This window comes from Oncorhynchus clarkii, chromosome 30, assembly GCF_045791955.1.
Source record: "Oncorhynchus clarkii lewisi isolate Uvic-CL-2024 chromosome 30, UVic_Ocla_1.0, whole genome shotgun sequence".
Taxonomy (NCBI): Eukaryota; Metazoa; Chordata; class Actinopteri; order Salmoniformes; family Salmonidae; genus Oncorhynchus; species Oncorhynchus clarkii.
The window spans coordinates 28,839,601-28,861,388 of NC_092176.1; the positions used below are offsets into that span (position 1 = coordinate 28,839,601).

At 42.3% G+C, this 21,788-nt stretch overlaps 1 protein-coding gene across 3 annotated transcripts in view; it reads right to left on the minus strand.

Annotated features, from left to right (window-relative positions):
• Window positions 1-8,393: 8,393 nt before the first annotated feature.
• The window catches only part of LOC139389410 (netrin receptor UNC5D-like), a 231,479-nt gene continuing 218,084 nt past the window's right edge, over window positions 8,394-21,788 (minus strand). For all 3 annotated transcript variants that reach the window (XM_071136151.1, XM_071136152.1, XM_071136150.1), the window contains 6 exons: window positions 19,892-20,063; window positions 13,607-13,834; window positions 11,923-12,072; window positions 10,144-10,308; window positions 9,606-9,784; window positions 8,394-8,853 (listed from right to left, as the gene is read on the minus strand). In XM_071136151.1, coding sequence (XP_070992252.1) covers window positions 8,574-8,853; window positions 9,606-9,784; window positions 10,144-10,308; window positions 11,923-12,072; window positions 13,607-13,834; window positions 19,892-20,063 — 1,174 coding nt within the window. In that variant the 3' untranslated portion in view covers window positions 8,394-8,573. The remainder of the gene's footprint in view (window positions 8,854-9,605; window positions 9,785-10,143; window positions 10,309-11,922; window positions 12,073-13,606; window positions 13,835-19,891; window positions 20,064-21,788) is intronic.

Consider the following 21,788-nt stretch of genomic DNA (forward strand, 5'->3'; position numbering starts at 1 on the left):
ACTCAGTTTCACAATTCCTGACATTTAATCCTAGTAAAAATTCCCTGTCAGTTAGGATCACCACTTTATTTTAAGAATGTGAAATGTCAGAATAATAGTAGAGAAAATTATTTATTTCAGCTTTTGTTTCTTTCATCGCATTCCCAGTGGGTCAGAAGTTTACATACACTCAATTAGTATTTGGTAGCATTGCCTTTAAATTGTTTAACTTGGGCCAAACATTTCGGGTAGCCTTCCACAAGCTTCCCACAATACATTGGGTGAATTTTGGCCCATTCCACCTGACAGAGCTGGTGCAACTGAGTCAGGTTTGCAGGCCTCCTTGTGCGCACACGCTTTTTCAGTTCTGTACACAGATTGTCTATAGGATTGAGGTCAGGGCTTTGTAATGGCCACTTCAATACCTTGACTTTGTTGTCCTTAAGCCATTTTGCCACAACTTTGGAAGTATGCTTGGGGTCATTGTCCATTTGGAAGACCCATTTGCGACCAAGATATAACTGATGTCGTGAGATGTTGCTTCAATATATAAATTTTCTTTCCTCATGATGCCATCTACTTTGTGAAGTGCACCAGTCCCCCCTGCAGCAAAGCACCCCCACAACATGATGCTGCCACCCCCGTGCTTCACGGTTGGGATGGTGTTCTTTGGCTTGCAAGCCTCCCCCTTTCTCCTCCAAACATAACGATGGTCATTATGGCCAAACAGTTTTACTTTTGTTTTATCAGACCAGAGGACATTTCTCCAAAAAGTATGACCTTTGTCCCCATGTGCAGTTGCAAACCTTAGTCTGGCTTTTTTATGGCGGTTTTTGGAGCAGTGGCTTCTTCCTTGCTGAGCGGCCTTTCAGGTTATGTTGATATAGGACTCGTTTTACTGTGGATATAGATATTTTCTACCTGTTTCCTCCAGCATGTTCACAAGGTCCTTTGCTGTTGTTCTGGGATTGATTTGTACTTTTCGCACCAAAGTACGTTCATCTCTAGGAGACAGAACACGTCTCCTTCTTGAGGGGTATGATGGCTGCGTGGTCCCATGGTGTTTATACTTGCGCACTATTGTTTGTACAGATGAACGTGTTACCTTCAGGCGTTTGGAAAATGCTCCCAAGGATGAACCAGACTTGTGGAGGTCTACAAATTGTTTTTCTGAGGTCTTAGCTGATTTCTTTTGATTTTCCCATGATGTCAAGCAAAGAGGCACTGAGTTTGAAGGTAGGCCTTGAAATACATCCACAGGTACACCTCCAATTGACTCAAAATATGTCAATTAGCCTATCAGAAGCTTCTAAAGCCATGACATAATTTTCTGGAATTTTCCAAGCTGTTAAAAGGCACAGTCAACTTAGTGTATATAAACTCATGACTCGCTGGATTTGTGATACAGTGAATTATAAATCAAACAATCTGTCTGTAAGCAATTGTTTGAAAAATTACTTGTGTCATGCACAAAGTAGATGTCCTAACCGACTTGCCAAAACTATAGTTTGTTAACAAGAAATTTGTGGAGTGGTTGAAAAACGAGTTTTAAGTGCACGTCAACTTCCTACTTCAACTGTACATACGTGTTCAGACTCTTTACTCAGTACTTTGCTGAAGCACCTTGGCAGCGATTACAGCCTTGAGTCTTCTTGGGTATGATGCTACAAGCTTGGCACACCTGTAATTGGGGAGTTTCTCCCATTCTTCTCTGCAGATCCTCTCAAGCTCTGTCGGGTTGTATGTGGAGCATCGCTTCACAGCTATTTTTAGGTCTTTCCAGAGATGTTCGATGAGCTCAAGTCCGGAACACTCAAGGACATTCCAAGACTTCTCCCGAAGCCACTCCTGCGTTGTCTTGGCTGTGTGCTTAGGGTCATTGTCCTGTTGGAAGGTGAACCTTCGCCCCAGTCTCAGGTCCTGAGCGCTCTGGAGCAGATTTTCATCAAGGATCTCTCTGTACTTTACTCCGTTCATCTTTCCCTCGATCCTGACTAGTATCCCGGTCCCTGCCTCTGAAAATCAGCAGGAAAAGTATGATGCTGCCACCACCATGCTTCACCGTAGGGATGGTGCCAGGTTTCCTCCAGACGTGACGCTTGGCACTCAGGCCAATGAGTTCAATCTTGGTTTCATCAAACCAGTGAATCTTATTTCTCATGGTCTGAGAGACTTTTAGGTGCCTTTTGGCAAACTCCAAGCGGACTGTCATGTGCCTTTTACTGAGAAGTGGGTTCCGTCTGACCACTGTACCATAAAAGCGGCAGGTAGCCTCGTGGTTAGATCGAGTCCCCAAGCTGACAAGGTAAAATCTGTCGTTCTTCCACTGAACAAGGCAGTTAACCCACTGTTCCTAGGCCGTCATTGAAAGTAAGAATTTGTTCTTAACTGACTTGCCTAGTTAAATAAAGGTAAACATTTTTTTTAAAAGCCTGATTGGTGGAGCGCTGCAGAGATGGTTGTCCTTCTAGAAGTTTCTCCCATCTCAACAGAGGAACGCTGGAGCTCTGTCAGTGACCATCGGGTTCTTGGTCACCTCCCTTACCAAGGCCCTTCTCCGATTGCCCAGTTGGGAGCGGGCGGCCAGCTCTAGGAAGAGTCTTGGTGGTTCCAAACTTCTTCCATTTAAGAATGATGGCAGCCACTGTGTTCTTGGGGATCTTCAATGCTGCAGAAACATTTTTGGTACCCTTCCCCAGATCTGTGTCTCAACACAATCCTGTCTCGGCACTCTTCGGAAAATTCCTTCAACGTCATGGCTTGGTTTTTGCTCTGACACGCACTGTGGGTCCTTATATAGACAGGTGTGTGCCTTTCCAACTCATCTCCAATCAATTGAATTTATCACAGGGGGACTCCAATCAAGTTGTAGAAACATCTCAAGGATGATCAATGGAAACAGGATGCACCTGAGTAAAATTTTTAGTCTCATAGCAAAGGGTCTGAATAATTATGTAAATACATACAATACAAAAATGTCTAAAAACCTGTCATTATGGGGTATTGTGTATAGCTATACTTTGTTTTGGTACTTTTACCCCTATTTGTTATATCCAATTGGTCGTGAGTCTTTTCCCATCGCTACAACTCCCCTAAAGACTCAGGAGAGGCGAAGATCAAGAGCCATGCTTCCTGCCGAACTGCACTGCTTTTTGACACACTGCTCGCTTAACCCAGAAGACAGTTGCACCAATGTGTAAGAGGAAACACTGTCCAGCTGGCGACCGAAGTCAGCTCACAGGTGCCCGGCCCGTCGCGATCGGACAAGGAAATCCCAGCCGGCCAAACCCTCCCCTAACCCAGACAGTGCTGGGCCAATTGTTCGCCACTTCAAGGTCACGGCCACCTGTGACACAGCCCGAGATCAAACCCGGGTCTGTAGTGACACCTCAAGCACCATGATGCCATGTCCTAGACTGCTGCGCCACTCCGGAGGCGTGTGTTGATTAACATTTTTAGAAATGTGGAAAAATTCAAGGCGTCTGAATACTTTCCGAATGCACTGTAGATCTAAGAATCAAGACGTGTGGACCGCTCATGACACTCTGCTTTGTTTGCTATAGCATTCTGTGCTTCTTGATAAGGGTGCAGACTCAAGGGAGTGGCAAGGGTCCCTGAGCTGCCCATTTGAAGATAAGTGTGAACTTTGTATTGAAGGTGACTGCTTGGTTTCCTTGGTTTGGAGTGTGCTGGGCCTAGTCTGCCTCTGTAGCAAGCAAACACTTGACTCCAGAAATGACACATTATGTACATAAGAGGAACATACCTAAAGTGTATGTTGAAATGGTCTTGAACTTTGGGACATTCAGTTTGAGACCTCACCTTCCTCAGGGCAAGACTTAGAAACTATTCCCATGATTCTCATTAGAACGGTTCTCTGCAGTGAACTCTCCTGTTTGGCACACTAACTTCCTGTGTACCCAGTATTGAATGGCATGCAGAGAGTGGGTGGCATGGGCACTTTTTCTGTGCTGGCTTTAAGATATTTAAAGGCTATGAGCAGCCATTGTATTCTTTAGGTTTAGTACATCCAGAGGATAACTGGGGCCAAGCAACTGTAGATCCATGAAGAGACTAGTGGAAGAAGACATCTAAGCCATATTGTACAAGTGAGGAGAAATCAAAAGCATGAGAAACCATTGAGCTCAGAAATATGTAGACGACCAGCACAACAGTGAAGTAGACCTAGTAGATCTTATAACAGTGTATGAAGTATATATTTTGTCAAAGGTGCACAGTAACTCACTCATACTCAAGTTGAGACTTTAGCTGTACATTTATTTCCAAAAGGCTGCATATACATTTGCAAATTCTACTGTACAGAAAACATCCAAAATGTCCATAATTATATAGATACAATATACCACCAAGCTGCCCTGGCAATACCAAACATATGCAGTATGTTTAGCACTAGAAAAGCTCTGCAGCCTATTGAATTATATAATCTTAAATACTTTTTCAACTAATACTTTTTTAAATGTATGTCGGTATGGTTTTGCTTTGTTTATTTTTTTTCAGCCCCATCTGTACTTTACAACATTCACCATTTACAGTAGTTAAACAAGGCACAAGAATAGTGATATGAAGCCAAAGGCCATGCGTGATGTGAGATGGAGCATAGCAACATCCATCCTGATGAAGTCAGTGTGGAACTATAGCATGCGTCCCAAATGATACCCTATTCCCTTTATAGTGCACTAGTTTTGACCAGAGGCCTATAGGCCTTGGTCAAACATAGTGCACTCCCACTGGGCACAGACATCCATTCAAAGTCTAGTTTTAATTTACATTTGGTTGAGTTAACCTGAATTCAACAACAACAAAAAAAAATTACCATGACATTGGATTTAGGTTAAAAGTTAGGTGAAAAATACTAAATTCCCTTACATTGATTACTTTTTTCAAATCCATTCAGACTTCCACATTGATTCATTTTTGGATTCAACCAGTTTTGGCCCAGTGGGCTATAAAGGGAATAGTTACCAACTCAGGGGACATTAAATCAGGGGTCCAACAGTAAACTCTTCAGCCTGTGACACAACAATCGCACAATCGCCTTCAGCCTGTGACAACACATCGCCTTCAGCCTGTGACAACCCATCGCCTTCAGCCTGTGACAACCCATCGCCTTCAGCCTGTGACAACAAATACCCTTCAGCCTGTGACAACAAATACACTTCAGCCTGTGACAACAATAGTATTCAGCCTGTGACAACAATAGTCTTCAGCCTGTGACAACAATAGTCTTCAGCCTGTGACAACAATAGTCTTCAGCCTGTGACAACAATAGTCTTCAGCCTGTGACAACAATGGTCTTCAGCCTGTGACAACAATAGTCTTCAACCTGTGACAACAATAGTCTTCAGCCTGTGACAACAATAGTCTTCAGCCTGTGACAACAATGGTCTTCAGCCTGTGACAACAATAGTCTTCAACCTGTGACAACACAAAGCAATAATAATACAGAGTATGTATGTATGGTTCAAAACCCAGTGGCCCACTTAACATTTAAAAACTGACCTTCAACATTTAATACCTTAGATATGACTAGGCATGTATGCAAAAGGCAACATTCAATAAAATATTTAAAATGCTATGTTTGGTTGTTATGATGTATTGTATTCCACAGACAAATGCTCTTAATGCAATATTAGCCACTGTTTAGCACTACAACAGCACACCTGTTTCTGTTTTTCCACCACTCTTGCTCACATTAGTACAGGGAATTGAAATTAAATTGCTAACAATTAAGAAAAACAATAATTTTCAAAACGTAAAGCTCACCCACTGACTAATCTATTCTATATCCAGCTGGATTGTATAACGATTAACGCTCAATTGATTAGGAGAGCATAGCGAATGTGTTATGTAGAAACCAAAAAGCAATGTAGGTTTCATGTACCCACTGGGCACACACTGGTTGAATAAGCGTTGTTTCCACGTCATTTCAATGAAATGACATTGAACCAAAGTGGAATTGACAATGAATTGATGTCTGTGCTCAGTGGGTAGAGTGTGACATTCAGCTCATCTGATCGTTGCTGTTGAGAGCAACATACAGTAATAATCAATAAGGGCACAGTAGACACAGCTCAAAACTTCAGCCACCGTTTTCCCTCTATAGTGGACTACTTTTGACCAGAGCCCTGTAGTAGTGCACTATAAAGGGAATAGGGTTCCATTTTGGATGCATCCTCTTGTATATGAAATTGCATATAACAAACTATGAGCTAACAGCGTTTTAGGTAGTTCAGAGGAGACTGCAACAGGTGTACAATGAACAAGTTGAGCGTTTTGGAAAATTTAACTGTACTGAGACACCTCTGAGCGCCATTTTCTAAAAGTATTTAGATCATTTAAAATCCTTGTTATTATGCTCATTGTAATACAAATGAAAGCATGAGTAACTAGAAACAGGCATGATCCAAGCCTGTAGATGCTAAATCATATTGATCACATAAAAACAGAAATATGCATCATAAGAATTACATGGAATAAACACCATCCTTTGATTTACATGGAATAAATAATAACATCCTTTGATTTACATGGAATAAACAATAACATCCTTTGATTTACATGGAATAAACAATACCATCCTTTGATTTACATGGAATAAACAATACCATCCTTTGATTTACATGGAATAAACAAATCCATCCTGTGAATTATAGAGTACATGGAATACAATAAAGTACAAAAACACCATCCTGTTATATTTTGTAGTGTGATTTTTTTAGCTGGACATCTATTTTAAACGTGTTCAATACAGTGCCTATTATTCAAACCAGTAATGCCACTGCCTTCCTATGGCATTTAAGATATGTCCCAAATGGCACCATATTTACTATAGAGCCCTATGGGCCCTCCTTACTTATACAGTACAACAATATGTTAAACAGGCCTCCTTATTGTACCAGAAAGGCTTCCCATACTATTCCACATTCTATCCACATCAGGGTTGGGGTCAATTCTACAAATTCAATTGTCATTCAATTCTCTTTCCGTGCCAATTCCATTTAATTGAATTCAAATTCCATGTCAGTCTTTGAATTGAGAAATTTTCTCTGAATTCCAATGTGAGGTCAATTCCAATAATTATATTCCTAATTCAATACTATCCACAACATTTCCACAAATTCAAATGAAATTCATTCAGGCTGATCATCAATGTTCCGACAGCCTAACTATACTGGCAATATAGGAATACAGATTGAAATAATTAAAAACAAATCCCACAGTCCATTTTTATACTATGTGCATTAATTTCATTAACTGGGAAATGTAAAAATGTTGAATTCCAATTCAATTCAATTACATTTTTACAATTCCAAATCAGTCTAATTCAAATTAAATTCTGTAACTTTAAGATTTTTTAAATTCAAATTTAATTCAATGTAAATTCTCCACTTCATGAGTGAATTCAAGAATTTAATGGTCTTTTTCAAATTAAATTGGAATTGACCCAAACCCTAATCCACATTCATGTCCTGTGTAGTTGTGAAGTGCTATGCCTCTGTTGGGGGCCTTGTGTGTGTTGGGTAGATCAGCAGCTCTTTGACAGGTGTTAATAATGGTTGAAAGTGCAGAGATACACATGGCATAGTGCCAGGAAATGACATCACACAGCTCCTCCAGCTTTCTCTTTCTCCACCAGGGTGGCCAAACCACAACTGTCACACGCATGCATGCACACAAACACACACTGCAGTACTGTGGCCTGACAAAGACATTTCCATCATTGTCAGGGGTTTTCCTTTAAAGATAAAGGATCCAGCCTGAATCATGTTAACAGTACATTGTCCTCACAACCCACCACTGTACCGCCAGGATCTCTTTTACAATGTTACGCTGATACAGAACAAAAATATCTGAACATTACAATAAAATGCATTTTCTTAAACTTTGTACTGTTTATACCTGTTTCAGAGTGGTTTCTCCCATTTGAGACATTATTTGGAATTGATGACCAAGTATTCAAATAGAAATGAATACCATACAGCTGTCTTACATGGGATACTTCCCAAATGGAAGAACCCTATTCCCCATTTAGTGCACTACTTTTCACTAGGTTCTATACGGCTCTGGCCAAACGTAATGCACTAGATGGGTATAGGGTGCCATTTGGGACGCACTCACTGTAAATGCAGATGCACATGCGGGCAGTATCAAACCCTGGGGACGGTGACAAGCATTTTCACTTTTTGAAGAGCATTGGTGGGTCCTAACAGTGTAGAGGGTCTCCTATATCCTGAACAACAGAATAAGAAAACAAACTCAAATGGTCAGCCTGACTTAAGAATAGCATTAACTAGGAGGAAAAGATAGAATGGCGAAATACAAAACAGATGTACAGTACATCGTCAGAAAGGGATGGATAAAGTTATTGTACACACAGCAATGACAGATAATTGTTTTTTCTCAGTGGTAATTTTTGCCTGTCATGTTTTTTGCTCTGTGAACAACAAACTCCATTCGCACACTGACATCCTATGGACCTTTTAATCCACGACCGAGTCAGCTGTCAGTCGTTATGTGCATATAGGGATATGCATTACACTGGGCTTGTTGGGATCTATGTAGGAGGAGACAAGTCAGCTAGTATACTCAGGGACTGAGTTAGCCGTCTCATGATTGGTGAGTTCACCCATTCCACACACTGGGTTGTCTGGGCTTCCTGTTCCAAAATGATGTACCGAGTCTGATTCAGGTTCCTCATGGCTCTTTGCTACAGTGCTTTTGGACTGGATCTTGCCAATTTCCTCCAGAGCACTTGCCAGAGAGTCAAGGTCACCAGTGTCTTGGTGTTGTGCCTCCCACAGGCTCAGTATGACGGCAGAGGGGCTCTGTTGCTTAGCAAAATACAACAGGTTCCTGGGGGAAGGAGAGAAACGCATTAATGGACAAAGTGGTAACAGCGCACTTAGCAAAGTGAACAACACTTTTGTTTATAAAAAAACAGTTGTTTATAGATTTTTTTCTCCTATGAGATAGAATTCTGTGTTTCACCACAGTGCTGGTTCCTAATATCAGCAGGGAGGGACTGACATTGTGCTGGAAAATGTTTCTCTAAGACTAGACATACTGGACGTGATCAGGGATATCTTGAAATATCTAAGTAAGTCAACTGTAAGGTAACATTTGTGTGGAAGAAGTGAATTTCGAGTTAGAGCTGAATATGTAGGCATATGACAAATGTACTCTGTAGGCTTATGGGTGGTTTGCGCCAACAGCTTGCAATGTGTTTATTACAGATATCCATTAGATCCAGTGGAGGGCACTATTTCATTACAAAATAAGGGTTTACCCCTCCCTGCGAAAAGCATATCACCCTCTGTGAATGCAGTCATTGATGTGCCATCAGACTCAATTAAAATGAGCTTAACATGATAAGATATAAAATGAGGACAGCTGATCAGGCTCATTTGGAACCACTAAAGTCTCAAATACCTTCTGCTGTTTGTTCAAGCAATCATTGAAACACCCCGTGAGACATGACGGACAGCTGGGCTGTATCTCAAATGGCACACTTCTATTCCCTATTTAGTGCCATAGGGCCATGGTGAAAAGTAGTGCACTACATAGAGAATATGGTGCTATTTGTGATCACAGCCTTGGACACACACCTATCTAGATGGAGTTTCTGGGCTAAGATCTGCCAGTCCTTTCCCTTAGTGTTGGCAGTGTCAAAGGTGGCACAGATCCTCTGGTGGATGGAAAGGGGGATTTTGAAGGCCTTGGGTCCCGTCTGTGAGGTGACGGTGCAGTCTGTCTGCATAAAAAACAGGACTGACTCCTTCTTGCTCTACAAAGACAAAACAGACAGTTGTCAAATATAATTGAATTACATTTGTATTTAACAAAAGGGCTGTTGGGATATACAGGACCAAGAATAGTCAGCTCACATTGATATATTCTATCTTCCCTCTGTTTTATAAAGAAACACAGGATGCATCACAAATGGCACCCTGTTCCCTATATAGTGCACTAGATTTGACCAGAGCACTATAGGGAACAGAGTGCCATTTGAAAGACAACCACTGCAGACCCTGAGGACATACTGTTCAGCCAGCAGAGGACACCGACTTCACTGAGGTTAAATAAAGATTGTATGTATGGATTGTGGGAGAAAAATGTCCTCCACACACGGAGAGCCAGGCTCACCTCTGCCACGGATGTATAGACCTGCAGAATCTGCTCGTGACCTTTGACCTGCTTCACGCTAATCTTGCAGGAGAACTGGGTGGTGGTGGGGCTGTATCTCTCCAGGGAGAAGGCACAGTGCAGGGGCTGCTGGTTGCTGCACCACACTTGGGAAAAGGAAAATTCCTGCATGTCGAGAGAGAGACAGAGTGAGAGAGGAGGAAGACAGAGGCAAAACAGGATGAGATATCTGGGCTTCTACAGTATTATTCCTCTCCAGAAGATGACTCAGCTCCTATTCTATCCGTCACATGGGAAGGTCTCATATGCATACCCAGACAAAGTAGTGGGGTAAGAGGATGTTTGAGGGGTTTGAAGTCGCGCAGCGTTATGCAACGATAGCATTGTGTATGGAAATCTGCATTTGTACTGTAGGGAGAGGGGGAGGGACAAATCCCACTTAATTCTGATAATGGAAGTCCGATCGCGAGCTAAGTATTACACACGATATCCGGGAGCGAGGGATCGACGAACGGGAAAATGATTGCCTTTGATGCATAATTAATTTCTGCCGTGGGCACATCGGCAGGGAAACGACCTTGACCTCACGCATGCTCCCTTCTTCCATCTCTGCATAATAAAGTGACCTGTAAACTATTCACAGTAATGATATGCATCCCAAATGGCACCCTATCCCTGATATAGTGCACTTCCCATAGAGCTCTGGTCAAAAGTAATGCACTATATAGGGAACAGTGTGCTATATGGGACTCACATATGGTGATAGGGACCCTGGCTAACTGTACAGTAAAAAATGTAAACAGTCTTTTTGCCTAAAGAGGACTTAACCCCTTGGCTTTGATCATCAGATCCTCCACGATGTGGGATGGATGCAGCAGTTAATGGTGCACTAGGGGAATGATGTACGTGGAGAGGCCAGGTAATTTTTAGCAGTAAAAGCTGTCTTGATGTACTGTATGGTGCAGGCGAGAGCCATTACTCTCCACCTGCTCTATGAAAGGGGGAGGTTCACAGAGGTAGTCTCCTCATAAATAAGCCAAGAGGAAGTGTCTGTCTGAGGCACGCCATCCTACTTCCTCGCCCCACTCACAGTTGTTTTTGGGGCAATTATAAAGCCTATTGTAAAAACAAGCACAACCATTTTAAAGTGAGCGGTAGTAAGAAGGCAATATTATCTAATCAAAAGAGAACCATTGCGCTCTCCCAGAAGCTTGGCTGGTGCGTAAATCCACAAATTCAGACAAACGAAGAGGTGTAATGGGTTCGTGCTCATTTTTTTTTGCATAAAGCTTACTTCCTTATTCAATGTATTTTTTTTTTTACTGCATCAGGGATAGCGTACACAGACGTTTCGCCTTTACAGCCTTCTTCAGTGAGTCGGTAAAATGTTCTTGAATTCAAAACAGCATTTGTAAAGAACTACCGATGAGCAGCATTGAATAATTAAGCTTTGAATAATTAACATTGACTAATTACATTGAATAATTAAGCTTTATGCAACATTTTTGAGTGTGAACCGATTATACCTCTTTGTTTGTCTGAAGGCAATATTAGAAAACATATTTACAGAGGAAGTACTGACCTACATTGCTGTCCATTGTTCACACACATATACCAATAAAGGTAAACAATCCCCAGTAAGTCTGGTTGTATCCAAATTGGCAACAATCTGGCAACAAATAACACATGTATCTTTCCATGCTCAGATTTCCAGTAATCTATCTGAAATCATTCAGTGCTCAATCTGTATGTACAGTCTCTCTGTACAGTCTCAGTTACCTGACACGTGGTAAAGGGTTTAATGTTCCATAGAAACTGTGGGACATCCTGGATGGAGACCTGGAGGCTGAAGGTGTTCCCTCTGAAAGGCAGAATCTTGGGTTCCTCCAGGAGCTGTCCTCCTCTACAGGTCTCTGTGGCCACCACTCCCTGGGGACAGATGGATAGAGAGACAGACAGACAGAGAGAGAGAGACAGATCAATGGGACAGTTATCACCACAGTTTACATCCCAGTTCACTGCCAACCAACTGGTTAGTGATTGATTCTTGCTCTGGTGGATCCACAAATCGACTATCGCAAACATTGTCAAATCCTGAGCATTATCCTCAAGTCAAGAGTGTCCTTAAATTACTTTAAAGAATATTACAAAAATACAATTCTCATTAGCAGTTATATCAAATGTGGAGCCATACAAGTTTGTAGTTTCAATTTAATCCATTGTTTGAGCATGTATCGGCTAACAGCCGTACACCAAATTGAATTTGGAGTGATGAAAGAGCTCTTTGATTTGAGGCTGAAGTTATTCATCTGACATCATTGCTCTCAGCTTTCGTGGCTGTTTTTCAGACATTTCAATCACAAAAAAAGTGTGTGTGCGTGCATATTGTTTCTTCACGGTAGGTGTTAAAAACAATCCAACATTGGCAATGTGATCATAAAACATGCTTGAAAATGTCTCAAATAATACAAATACAATGACAACAGGGAACCTGCTGGATGAATTACCCTCCATCTACCTTCGTCTTTAAACACAGTTACATCCTGGACATCATTGAACTCAACTCTATGGTTGTCCAGTAGATCACAGAGCTTCCTATTAAAAAAATCATACTCAGTATCCATCCAATCACTTAAGGGCACATCATGGCCATTGTCTGTGACCTTGAGAAACGACACCCCATTCAATGCAGCAACATTTCCCCATCCCCCGTCTTTAAGATCATCATTGCTTGGACAAATTGTGTTCTGTAACTCTGTAATCTACAGATTCTGTATTCCCTATGCAGACTAGATGGTTGTTTGCCAGCCCAATCCTAACATCGTATGGCCGCTGAAGCCAGAGTAACAGCTACATTCAGAAGGAAATCTCTCACTGAAATGAGATCCTTAATATTATTATCAGGAGCATCCTATTAATCTAGGTCAAGGATATGACCAGTGATTGACTGTGTCCGTCTATAGCCAGAGTTTGAACAACATGAAGGAGAGTGAGTGTGATTGTAGTCGACAGAGACCCAGGGGACAGAGAGGGCTGGCATCTGCTCGGCAGGCTGCGCAGGGGATAGATTCATAAACCAAATCCAAAAAGCATTTTAAACCCAGCTGCCAGTGACTTCTGCTAAATCACAGGAACACAAGCAGAGTCACTCCTGAGGCCTGTTCTGTTCTATGTCTCAGGGGACGTGAGGAAGTTTAATTCCCTGACGCTAGATGAGAAGATATCGATACACACATTTGCATGCTTTATTGAATTTGAATTTACTCAGAGTCACATACAGTACAATATGACCGAATGATCGGAAGGCTAATGCGTAAATATCAATGTTTGTGGTCCTCTATCCAATACTGCCTGAGCAAAATCACTGTAATCAATACTGAGCTTCATGTGATTGCACAGGAGAGCCAACGGCAATCAATGAAAATAACCAACCCCCCACAAACACTCGAAACAATGATAGCACCTGAAAGGCGTGTGGCGTGTCGTCCACACAGTAGACTCGGAGGCTGTAGTCCATGGGGTTGGGCCCCATGCTGCCAAACACTGCTAGCTTCAGCCTCTTCACAGCTGCCTGGGTGAGCGGTTCACCAACAAGGGCATAGGAGCCTGGCTGGTCCAGCAGCAGGTGGCAGCTACTGGAGTCCATCAGGCAGTAACAAGATGTTGACTCATCCTCCACTGACATCACTTCCTGGAAACGCAGAACACAGAACACAACACAGGTCGCTTAGCAAAAGAGGATGATAAGACAATTTAATTTATCATCATCACATTTGATTATACTGAGAATAAATACTATAATTATGCTCTGTGTGCTGTGTGTGTATTGTTTGTGTATTTGTTCTGCATCTTTTATCGTGTTGTGTCATCATGAGACCAATTCAATGTTTGGTTCTAAGTGCTTTTCAAATGGGAACAATATCTACTTATAAGCAGTCTCTGAAGTATGTGATAATCAGCTAGGAGATGGTAACATATCTCAGAACACCAATCAGTCAATATGAACAATACACACATGCTTTATTTATGAACATGACAGCAGTAGGCCTAGGTGAGAAACACTTATTTCAAATGACAATTAATAGATTCAATATTTTTCTCCTGGCCAGCCTATAATTAAGCAATAAGGCACGAGGGTGTGTGGTATATGGCCAATATACCACAGCTAAGGGCTGTTCTTAGGCGTGACGCATCGCGGAGTGCCTGGACAGAGCCCTTAGCCGTGGTATATTGGCCATATGCCACAAACCCCCGAGGTGCCTTATTGTTATTATGGCTAGCGGAACCCCTCGACAACATTCCGCTGAAAATTAATGAATTATTTTTTTAAATATGTAACTTTCATACATTCACAAGCACAATACACCAAATTAAAGACCTACTTCTTGTTAATCTACCCATCATGTCCGATTGCAAAAAGGCTTTACAGCAAAAGCACAACATATGATTATGTTAGGTCAGAGCCTAGTCACAAAAATACACACAGCCATTTTTCAGCCAAAGAGAGGAGTCACAAAAAGCAGAAAGAGATCAAATTAATCACAAACCTTTAATGATCTTCATCAGATGACACTCATAGGACTTCATGTTACACAATACATGTATGTTTTGTTCGATAATGTGCATATTTATATCCAAAAATCTCAGTTTACATTGGCGCGTAAACGTTCAGTAATGTTTTGCTTCCAAAACATCCGGTGATATTGCAGAGAGCCACATTAATTTACAGAAATAGTCATCATAAACTTAAATATAAGATACAAGTGTTATGCACAGAATTAGAGATATACTTCTCCTTAATGCAACCACTGTGTCAGATTTCAAAAGAACTTTACGGAAAAAGCAAACCATGCAATAATCGGAGTACAGCGCTCAGACAACAAATCAAGCCATACAGATATCCGCCATGTTGGAGTCAACGGAAGTCAGAAATAGCGTTATAAATATTCACTTACCTTTGGTGATCTTCATCAGAATGCACTCCCAGGAATCCCAGTTCCACAATAAATGTTTGATTTGTTCGATAAAGTCCATAATTTATGTCCAAATACGTCCTTTTGTTAGCGCATTCAGTTCACAAATCCAAACTCACGACGCAGGGGCAGGTCCAACCGGAGAATTCCTTTGTCTTCAGAAATGCAATGGAACGCAAGCTAACTCTCACGTGAACGAGCGTGACCAGCTCATGCCACTCTGCCAGACCACTGACTCATTCAGCTCCCATTCCCCCCTCCTTCAGAGTAGAAGCATCAAAGAAGGTTCTAAAGACTGTTGGCATCTAGTGGAAGCCTTAGGAAGTGTAATTTGACCCCATAGACACTGTATATTCGATAGGCAATGAGTTGAAAACTACAAACCTCAGATTTCCCACTTCCTGGTTGGATGTTTCTCAGGATTTCACCTGCCATATGAGTTCTGTTATACTCACAGACATCGTTCAAAAAGTTTTAGAAACTTCAGAGTGTTTTCTATCCAAATCTGGGCAGTTTACTCTGGGCATGCTTTTCATCCAAACGTGAAAATGCTGCCCCCTATCCCAAACAGGATGAACTTGTTATCAGCGTTATTAGAGCAGTAAAAATACATGTTTTGTCATCCCCGTGGTATACAGTCTGATGTACCACGGCTGTCAGCCAATCAGTATTCAGGGCTAGAACCACCCAGTTTATAACATCAATGATAAACTTGGTGGTTCGAGCCCTGAATAGTGTTGGCTGACAGCCGTGGTATTGAGACCATATTGCTCCATGCCTAAGAACACCCCTTAGTCATGGTATAATGGCCATATACCACACCTCCTCCTGCCTTATTGCTTATTATACCCCAGACTACAGTATCCACCCCCCCCTTCTATAAGAAGAACAAAAAAAGAATGCCAATCTGGCAGAAAATTGGAAACATAACAAGCTATGAAATTTACACAAATTAGAAACAATGAAGGACTAACGACTGTTAGCTAGAATCTACCAATTTTGCTGTATGTTGTTAGTTTGTGTTGTGTTGAACCTCTGGTTGCAGAGAGGAGTAATGAGATGCAAGGCTGAGCTATGTAAAGTAGACGCCTGGCTCATCCTCAGGGTCATTAGCAGAGCAGAACAGACAGAGGGCTAACCGTGTCCTAAATAGCACCCTATTAGCTTTATAGTGCACTACTTTTCAGCAGAGCCCCTGGTCAAAAGTAGTGCACTATGCAGGGTGTCATTTGGGATGTGACCAGAGAGCTATGCTACCCCACAACCCAGATGACCGACCGGAGTTCAAATCATGACTCACATCACATACACTATGTCATTAAATGTCATACAAGGCTTTAACCGGTATTTAATGCTATTACTGTATGCCTTTTCGAGTTATGATGGTCATGAAAACTTTTCATGTCCTTTGGCTTGATTTCTATGAAAGGACTCATTATTTCTAAGAACCTCTGAGGGGTCACCTTGCTTTTTAATACTAAGAGTGAAAAGCGACATTAGTCTAATATTAATTTTAGCATCTACTCCAGGGCTCTCTATTTTCCTTTTGTAGTAGCATCTTGAGTATAATAGGGAGAGTATATTAAGGCAGAAAATACTATTAACTTTACCAGTTGATCTAGCAGTGAAAAACAGCATAACTGTGCCACCTCTAAAAAGCCCTTTGCAGGTCAAGCAAACATCGAGCCAAGCACAAACTGAATATTCATTCAGTGTTGTCTGAGAAAACAGTGGATCACTTGAAGAACACGTCAAAGCAGTACAAATCTTAGCTATAATAATCTCCAGATTGTCTGCAGGATCTGAAATCTGCAGCAATGCATGTTGCATATCCGAGAAAGAGTATAGGCTACATCCCAAATGGCACCCTATTCCCTACATAGTCTGGTCAAAAGTAGTGCACTATGTAGGGAATAGGGTGCTATTTGAGACACCGTTAGAGAAGGGCCAGGGAGAAAAATGTAGTATTTATGAACTGACGGGGTCAGGAGGCAGCCCTTAATTGGGACAAAGATCCCTGCCACCGTCTCATTGTATCATTGCCCAGGGTAAGCAAGCCAGTGATACATGCAAAGACTGCTACACCTTGTATAAATTACCTTACCTAGGGCACACAGCCCACTTCCATTGGCTGTAACAACATTATTTAGGACAGACTGGGTGCAGGGGCCGACTGAGGATAATCTAGTGACTGCTGGTCTTCTAAATAACAAGCACTGTTCTTAGCACTGACACCACATAACAGCCTGGGGCAGAACTGCACTAGTCATTATTCTGACCCCCTCTGTTCAGTCTGCCAAAGCACTGATGTACACTTCTATTAATGCCTGCCTGGACATGCTCTTCGTAATTTTATCTTACACTTCTTTTGTAAAAAAAAAAAAACTTATTGTGAACAAATAATGCAAAGAGCTGGCGCTGGTAGTGCCTGCAGAGCCTCTGGGTTGTGTATTAACAACCCCTTGGGAATATACAATGACAATATCTGTTAGCACTGTAGAAATGTCTTTCTCAAAAAGACAACACCGTGGAAGTATTAGACATTCCTAAGGTGAACAGTGCATACTGTGAAAAACAACAAGAATGCTGAAATATATATCAATTACTACAAGCAACTTCAAACAAATACTGTGGAGGGGGGGGGGGCAAGTATCTCAACAACAGTGCTGAGAAAAACGGAAGGTAACAAACCATCGTCTATCAATTACTGAATAAGCCAGTGAGTGGCAGGCAGCCTGATTCACGTGTCTGTTCAGTGAAACATTCCTGAGCAGAGGGAGGTGTCTAGGAGGCAGGGCCGGCAGTCCATGTGTCCCAAATGGCACCCTATTCCCTATACACTGAGTGTATAACATTTTAAGAACATTTGCTCTTTCCATGACAGCCTGACCAGGTGAATTCAGGTGAAAGCTATGTCCCTTATTGATGTCACCTGTTAAATCCACTTCAGTGTAGATGAATGGGAGGAGACAGGTTAAAGAGGAATTTAAGCCTTGAGACATGGATTGTGTATGTGTACCATTCAGAAGGTGAATGGGCAAGACAAACTATTTAAATGCCTTTGAACAGGGTAGTAGGTGCCAGGTGCATTGGTTTGAGTGAGTCAAGAACTGCAACGCTGCTGGGTTTTCCACGCTCAACAGTTTCCCGTGTGTATCAAGAATGGTTCACCAGCTGGGCCTCCCGAGTGGCACAGGGGTCTAAGGCACTGCATCACAGTGCTAGAGGAATCACTACAGATCCGGGTTCGACCCGGCAGTGACCTGGAGACCCATTAGGCAGTGCACAATTGTCCCAGCGTCCCATTGCGCTCTAGCGACTCCTGTGGCGGGCCAGGCGCATGCACGCTGACATGGTTGCCAGTTGTACAATGTTTCCTCCGACACATTGGTGCGGTTAGCTTTCGGGTTAAGCAAGCAGTGTGTCAAGAAGCAGTACGGCTTGGCGGGGTCGTGTATCGGAGGATGCATGCTTCTCGACCTTCGCCTATTCCGAGTTTGTACAGGAGTTGCAGCAATGGGATTGGATACCACGAAATTGGGGAGAAAAAGGGCAAAACATTTTTTTTTTTTAATAAATAATGGTCCATCACCCAAAGGACATCCAGCCAACTTGACTGTGGGAAGCATTGGAGTCAACATGGGCCAACATCCCTGTGGAAGTTTTTCGACATCTTGTAGAGTCCATGCCCCAACCAATTGAGGCTGTTCTGAGGGCATAAGGAGGTGCAACTCAATATTAGGAAGGTGTTCCTAATGTTTTGTACACTACCGTGCACTACTTTTGACCAGGGCCCATAGTCAAAAGTAGTGCACTATAAGGGAATAGGGTGCCATTTGGAGGTCCAGTCCAGGTCAGCGGGGGGGCCATTTCCATGTCTCTTCCCCGATTGCCTCACGTCCACACCCATTTCAGCGTGTCCAGATTCCACCGATCGATACTGCCGATGTCTAACGAGGCCTTTTGCCCTGTCGTTACCCTGTCTGACAGACACAAGCCGTTTGTCTTCTCTGCTATTACATCCTGCAATTGTCATTTTTTTTCTCCAGCGCTCTCTGTGTTATTCCTCTCAGGCAGGCTGTGCCTGTCAATGAGCTGTGAGGCCACTTTAGATAAATCATCTTATCAAGTCACTGGCGACGTGCTTTGGTACCATATCGTTTTTACACCTTTCTCACTATCTATCACCAGAGTGCGTCTGTCTGGCAATGTTCAATAGGGAATCATGTAACAAAACAGGTCGCAATATGTTCACGATTGGGTTTAGAATGTTCAAATAATGACAAGTGACAGTTGGGATGCAAGTGAGCATCATCTCAATTCTCATTTAGCCCAAAACAATGGCAGATTGGAGTGATCACTACCAAACATATCAGCAAGTGGCCCCTCAATAAAGGGATTAGAGGCCAAGTGTTCTCTCAACATACCATTGGCAACGTCTTGTCCTTTTGTAAACAATTCCGAGGTGCTGCAATGGGCAGGTCTTTCTCACTGTCTGGAGGTGCTGCTGGTACGATTGGATAGAGGGCCACAGCGCAGTTGTTTTCCGTGCATTACAATTTTCCCTAGGTGTTACCATCCCATATTAGTTGGCATGACTGGGCATGTTAAAATTTAAAACACTTTCACCAAAATGATGCCATGTACACTTTGTAGAAAATGTTTACACATGAGAATCAATGTTTTTGACTAATATCGATGCAACATTGGCCATTTTCAACCAGATAATGTTTTTTTATTTGATTTCAGCTGCCCTTTAAAGGCGCTTCGCTTACCTCCCATTTGTTGTCCTGTGTTTTCCTCTTCAGTTGGACGTTCCAGTTGTCAGCATCTACCTCAGCACAGTGAGCTATCGTCATAGCAACAGGCCTGGAGAGATCTATGCCTGGAGGGCCATAGGTGACCTCTGGTCCTAACAGGATCTCAAAGCCTTCCTCTGTCTGGACACTGAAACATACACATTGGCATCTGTTAATCCTGAAAATGTACTATTCAACTAAATGTAGCTACATAAATGTAGAATGTATTTGATCAAATGTGGTCAAACATTTAATGGGTTTGTACATGCAACAATTCAAGGTACTACTAAATGGACAACCTATCACAGTGAGCAAAAATAGAAAACACAACATGTAAAGTGTTGGTCCCATGTTTGTATTTCTCTCAAATTCTGTGCACAAATGTTTACATTCCTGTTAGTGAGCATTTCTCATTTGCCAAGACTATCCATCCACCTGACAGGTGTGGCATATCAAGAAGCTGATTAAACAGCATGATCATTACACGGTTGCACCTTGTACAGGGGATAATATAAGGCCACTCTAAAATGTGTAGTTTTGTCACACGACAATGCCACAGATGTCTCAAAGTTTGAAGGAGCATGCAATTGGCATGCTGACTGCCGGAATTTCCACCAAGGCCATTGCCAGATAATTGAATGTACATTTCTCTACCATAAGCAGCCTCCAACGTCATTTTAGAGAATTTGGCAGTACTTCCAACCGGACTCACAACCACATGTAACCACAACAGCCCAGGACCAGTTCTTCCATGGCCTGCATACTCACCAGACATGTCACCCATTGAACATGTTTGGGATGCTCTGGATCAACGTGTACGACAGTGTGTTCCAGTTCCTGTCAATATCCAGCAACTTCGCAAACCCTTTGAAGAGGAGTGGGACAACATTCCACAGGCCACAAATCAACAGCCTGATCAACTCTTTGCGAAGGAGATGTCGCCCTGCATGTGGCAAATGGTGGTCACACCAGATACTGACTGGTTTTCTGATCCACGCCCCTAACTTTTTAAATGTATCTATGACCAACATATACATACCTGTATTCCCAGTCATGTGAAATTCATAGATTATGGCCTAATAAATGTACTTCAATTGACAGATTTCCTTATAACAGGCATGGGTAACTGGCAGCCGTAAAACTGCAATTTTTTCTCTACGCCCCATGGGAAATGTGCAGAATTACAGGAAGTGAACTTAAAAATGTAAAATGTTTTGTCTTAGCTATCACGGGTGGGGGGTGGTTACACAGACCCACAAGCCACTGCGGCCCCTCATAAGTTAGGATTTATTTGTGGCCCCCATCAAAGTTGTCCATCCCTTCCTCATGAACTGTAACTCCGTAAGATCGTTGAAATTGTTGCGTTTATATTTTAAAACACATTTTTAAAACAGAAAAAACAGAAATCTCACATTTACATAAGTATTCAGACCCTTCACTCAGTAGTTGGTTGAAGCACATTTGGCAGCGATTACAGCCTTGAGTCTTCTAAGGTATGATGCTACAAGCTTGGCACACCTGTATTCGGGGAGTTTCTCCTATTCTTCTCTGGAGATCCTCTCAAGCGCTGTCAGGTTGGATGGGGAGCGTTGCTGCACAGCTATTTTGGCTAGGCCACTCAAGGACATTCAGAGACTTGTCCCGAAGCCACTCCTGCATTGTCTTGACTGTATGCTTAGGGTTGTTGTCCTCATCTTTGCCTCGATCCTGACTACTCCCTGCCTCTGAAAAACATCCCCACAGCATGATGCTGCCACCACCATGCTTCACCGTAGGGATGGTGCCAGGTTTCCTCCAAACGTGCCGCTGGTATTCAGACCAAAGACTTCAATCTTGGTCTCGTCAGACCAGAGAATCTTGTTCCTCATGGTCT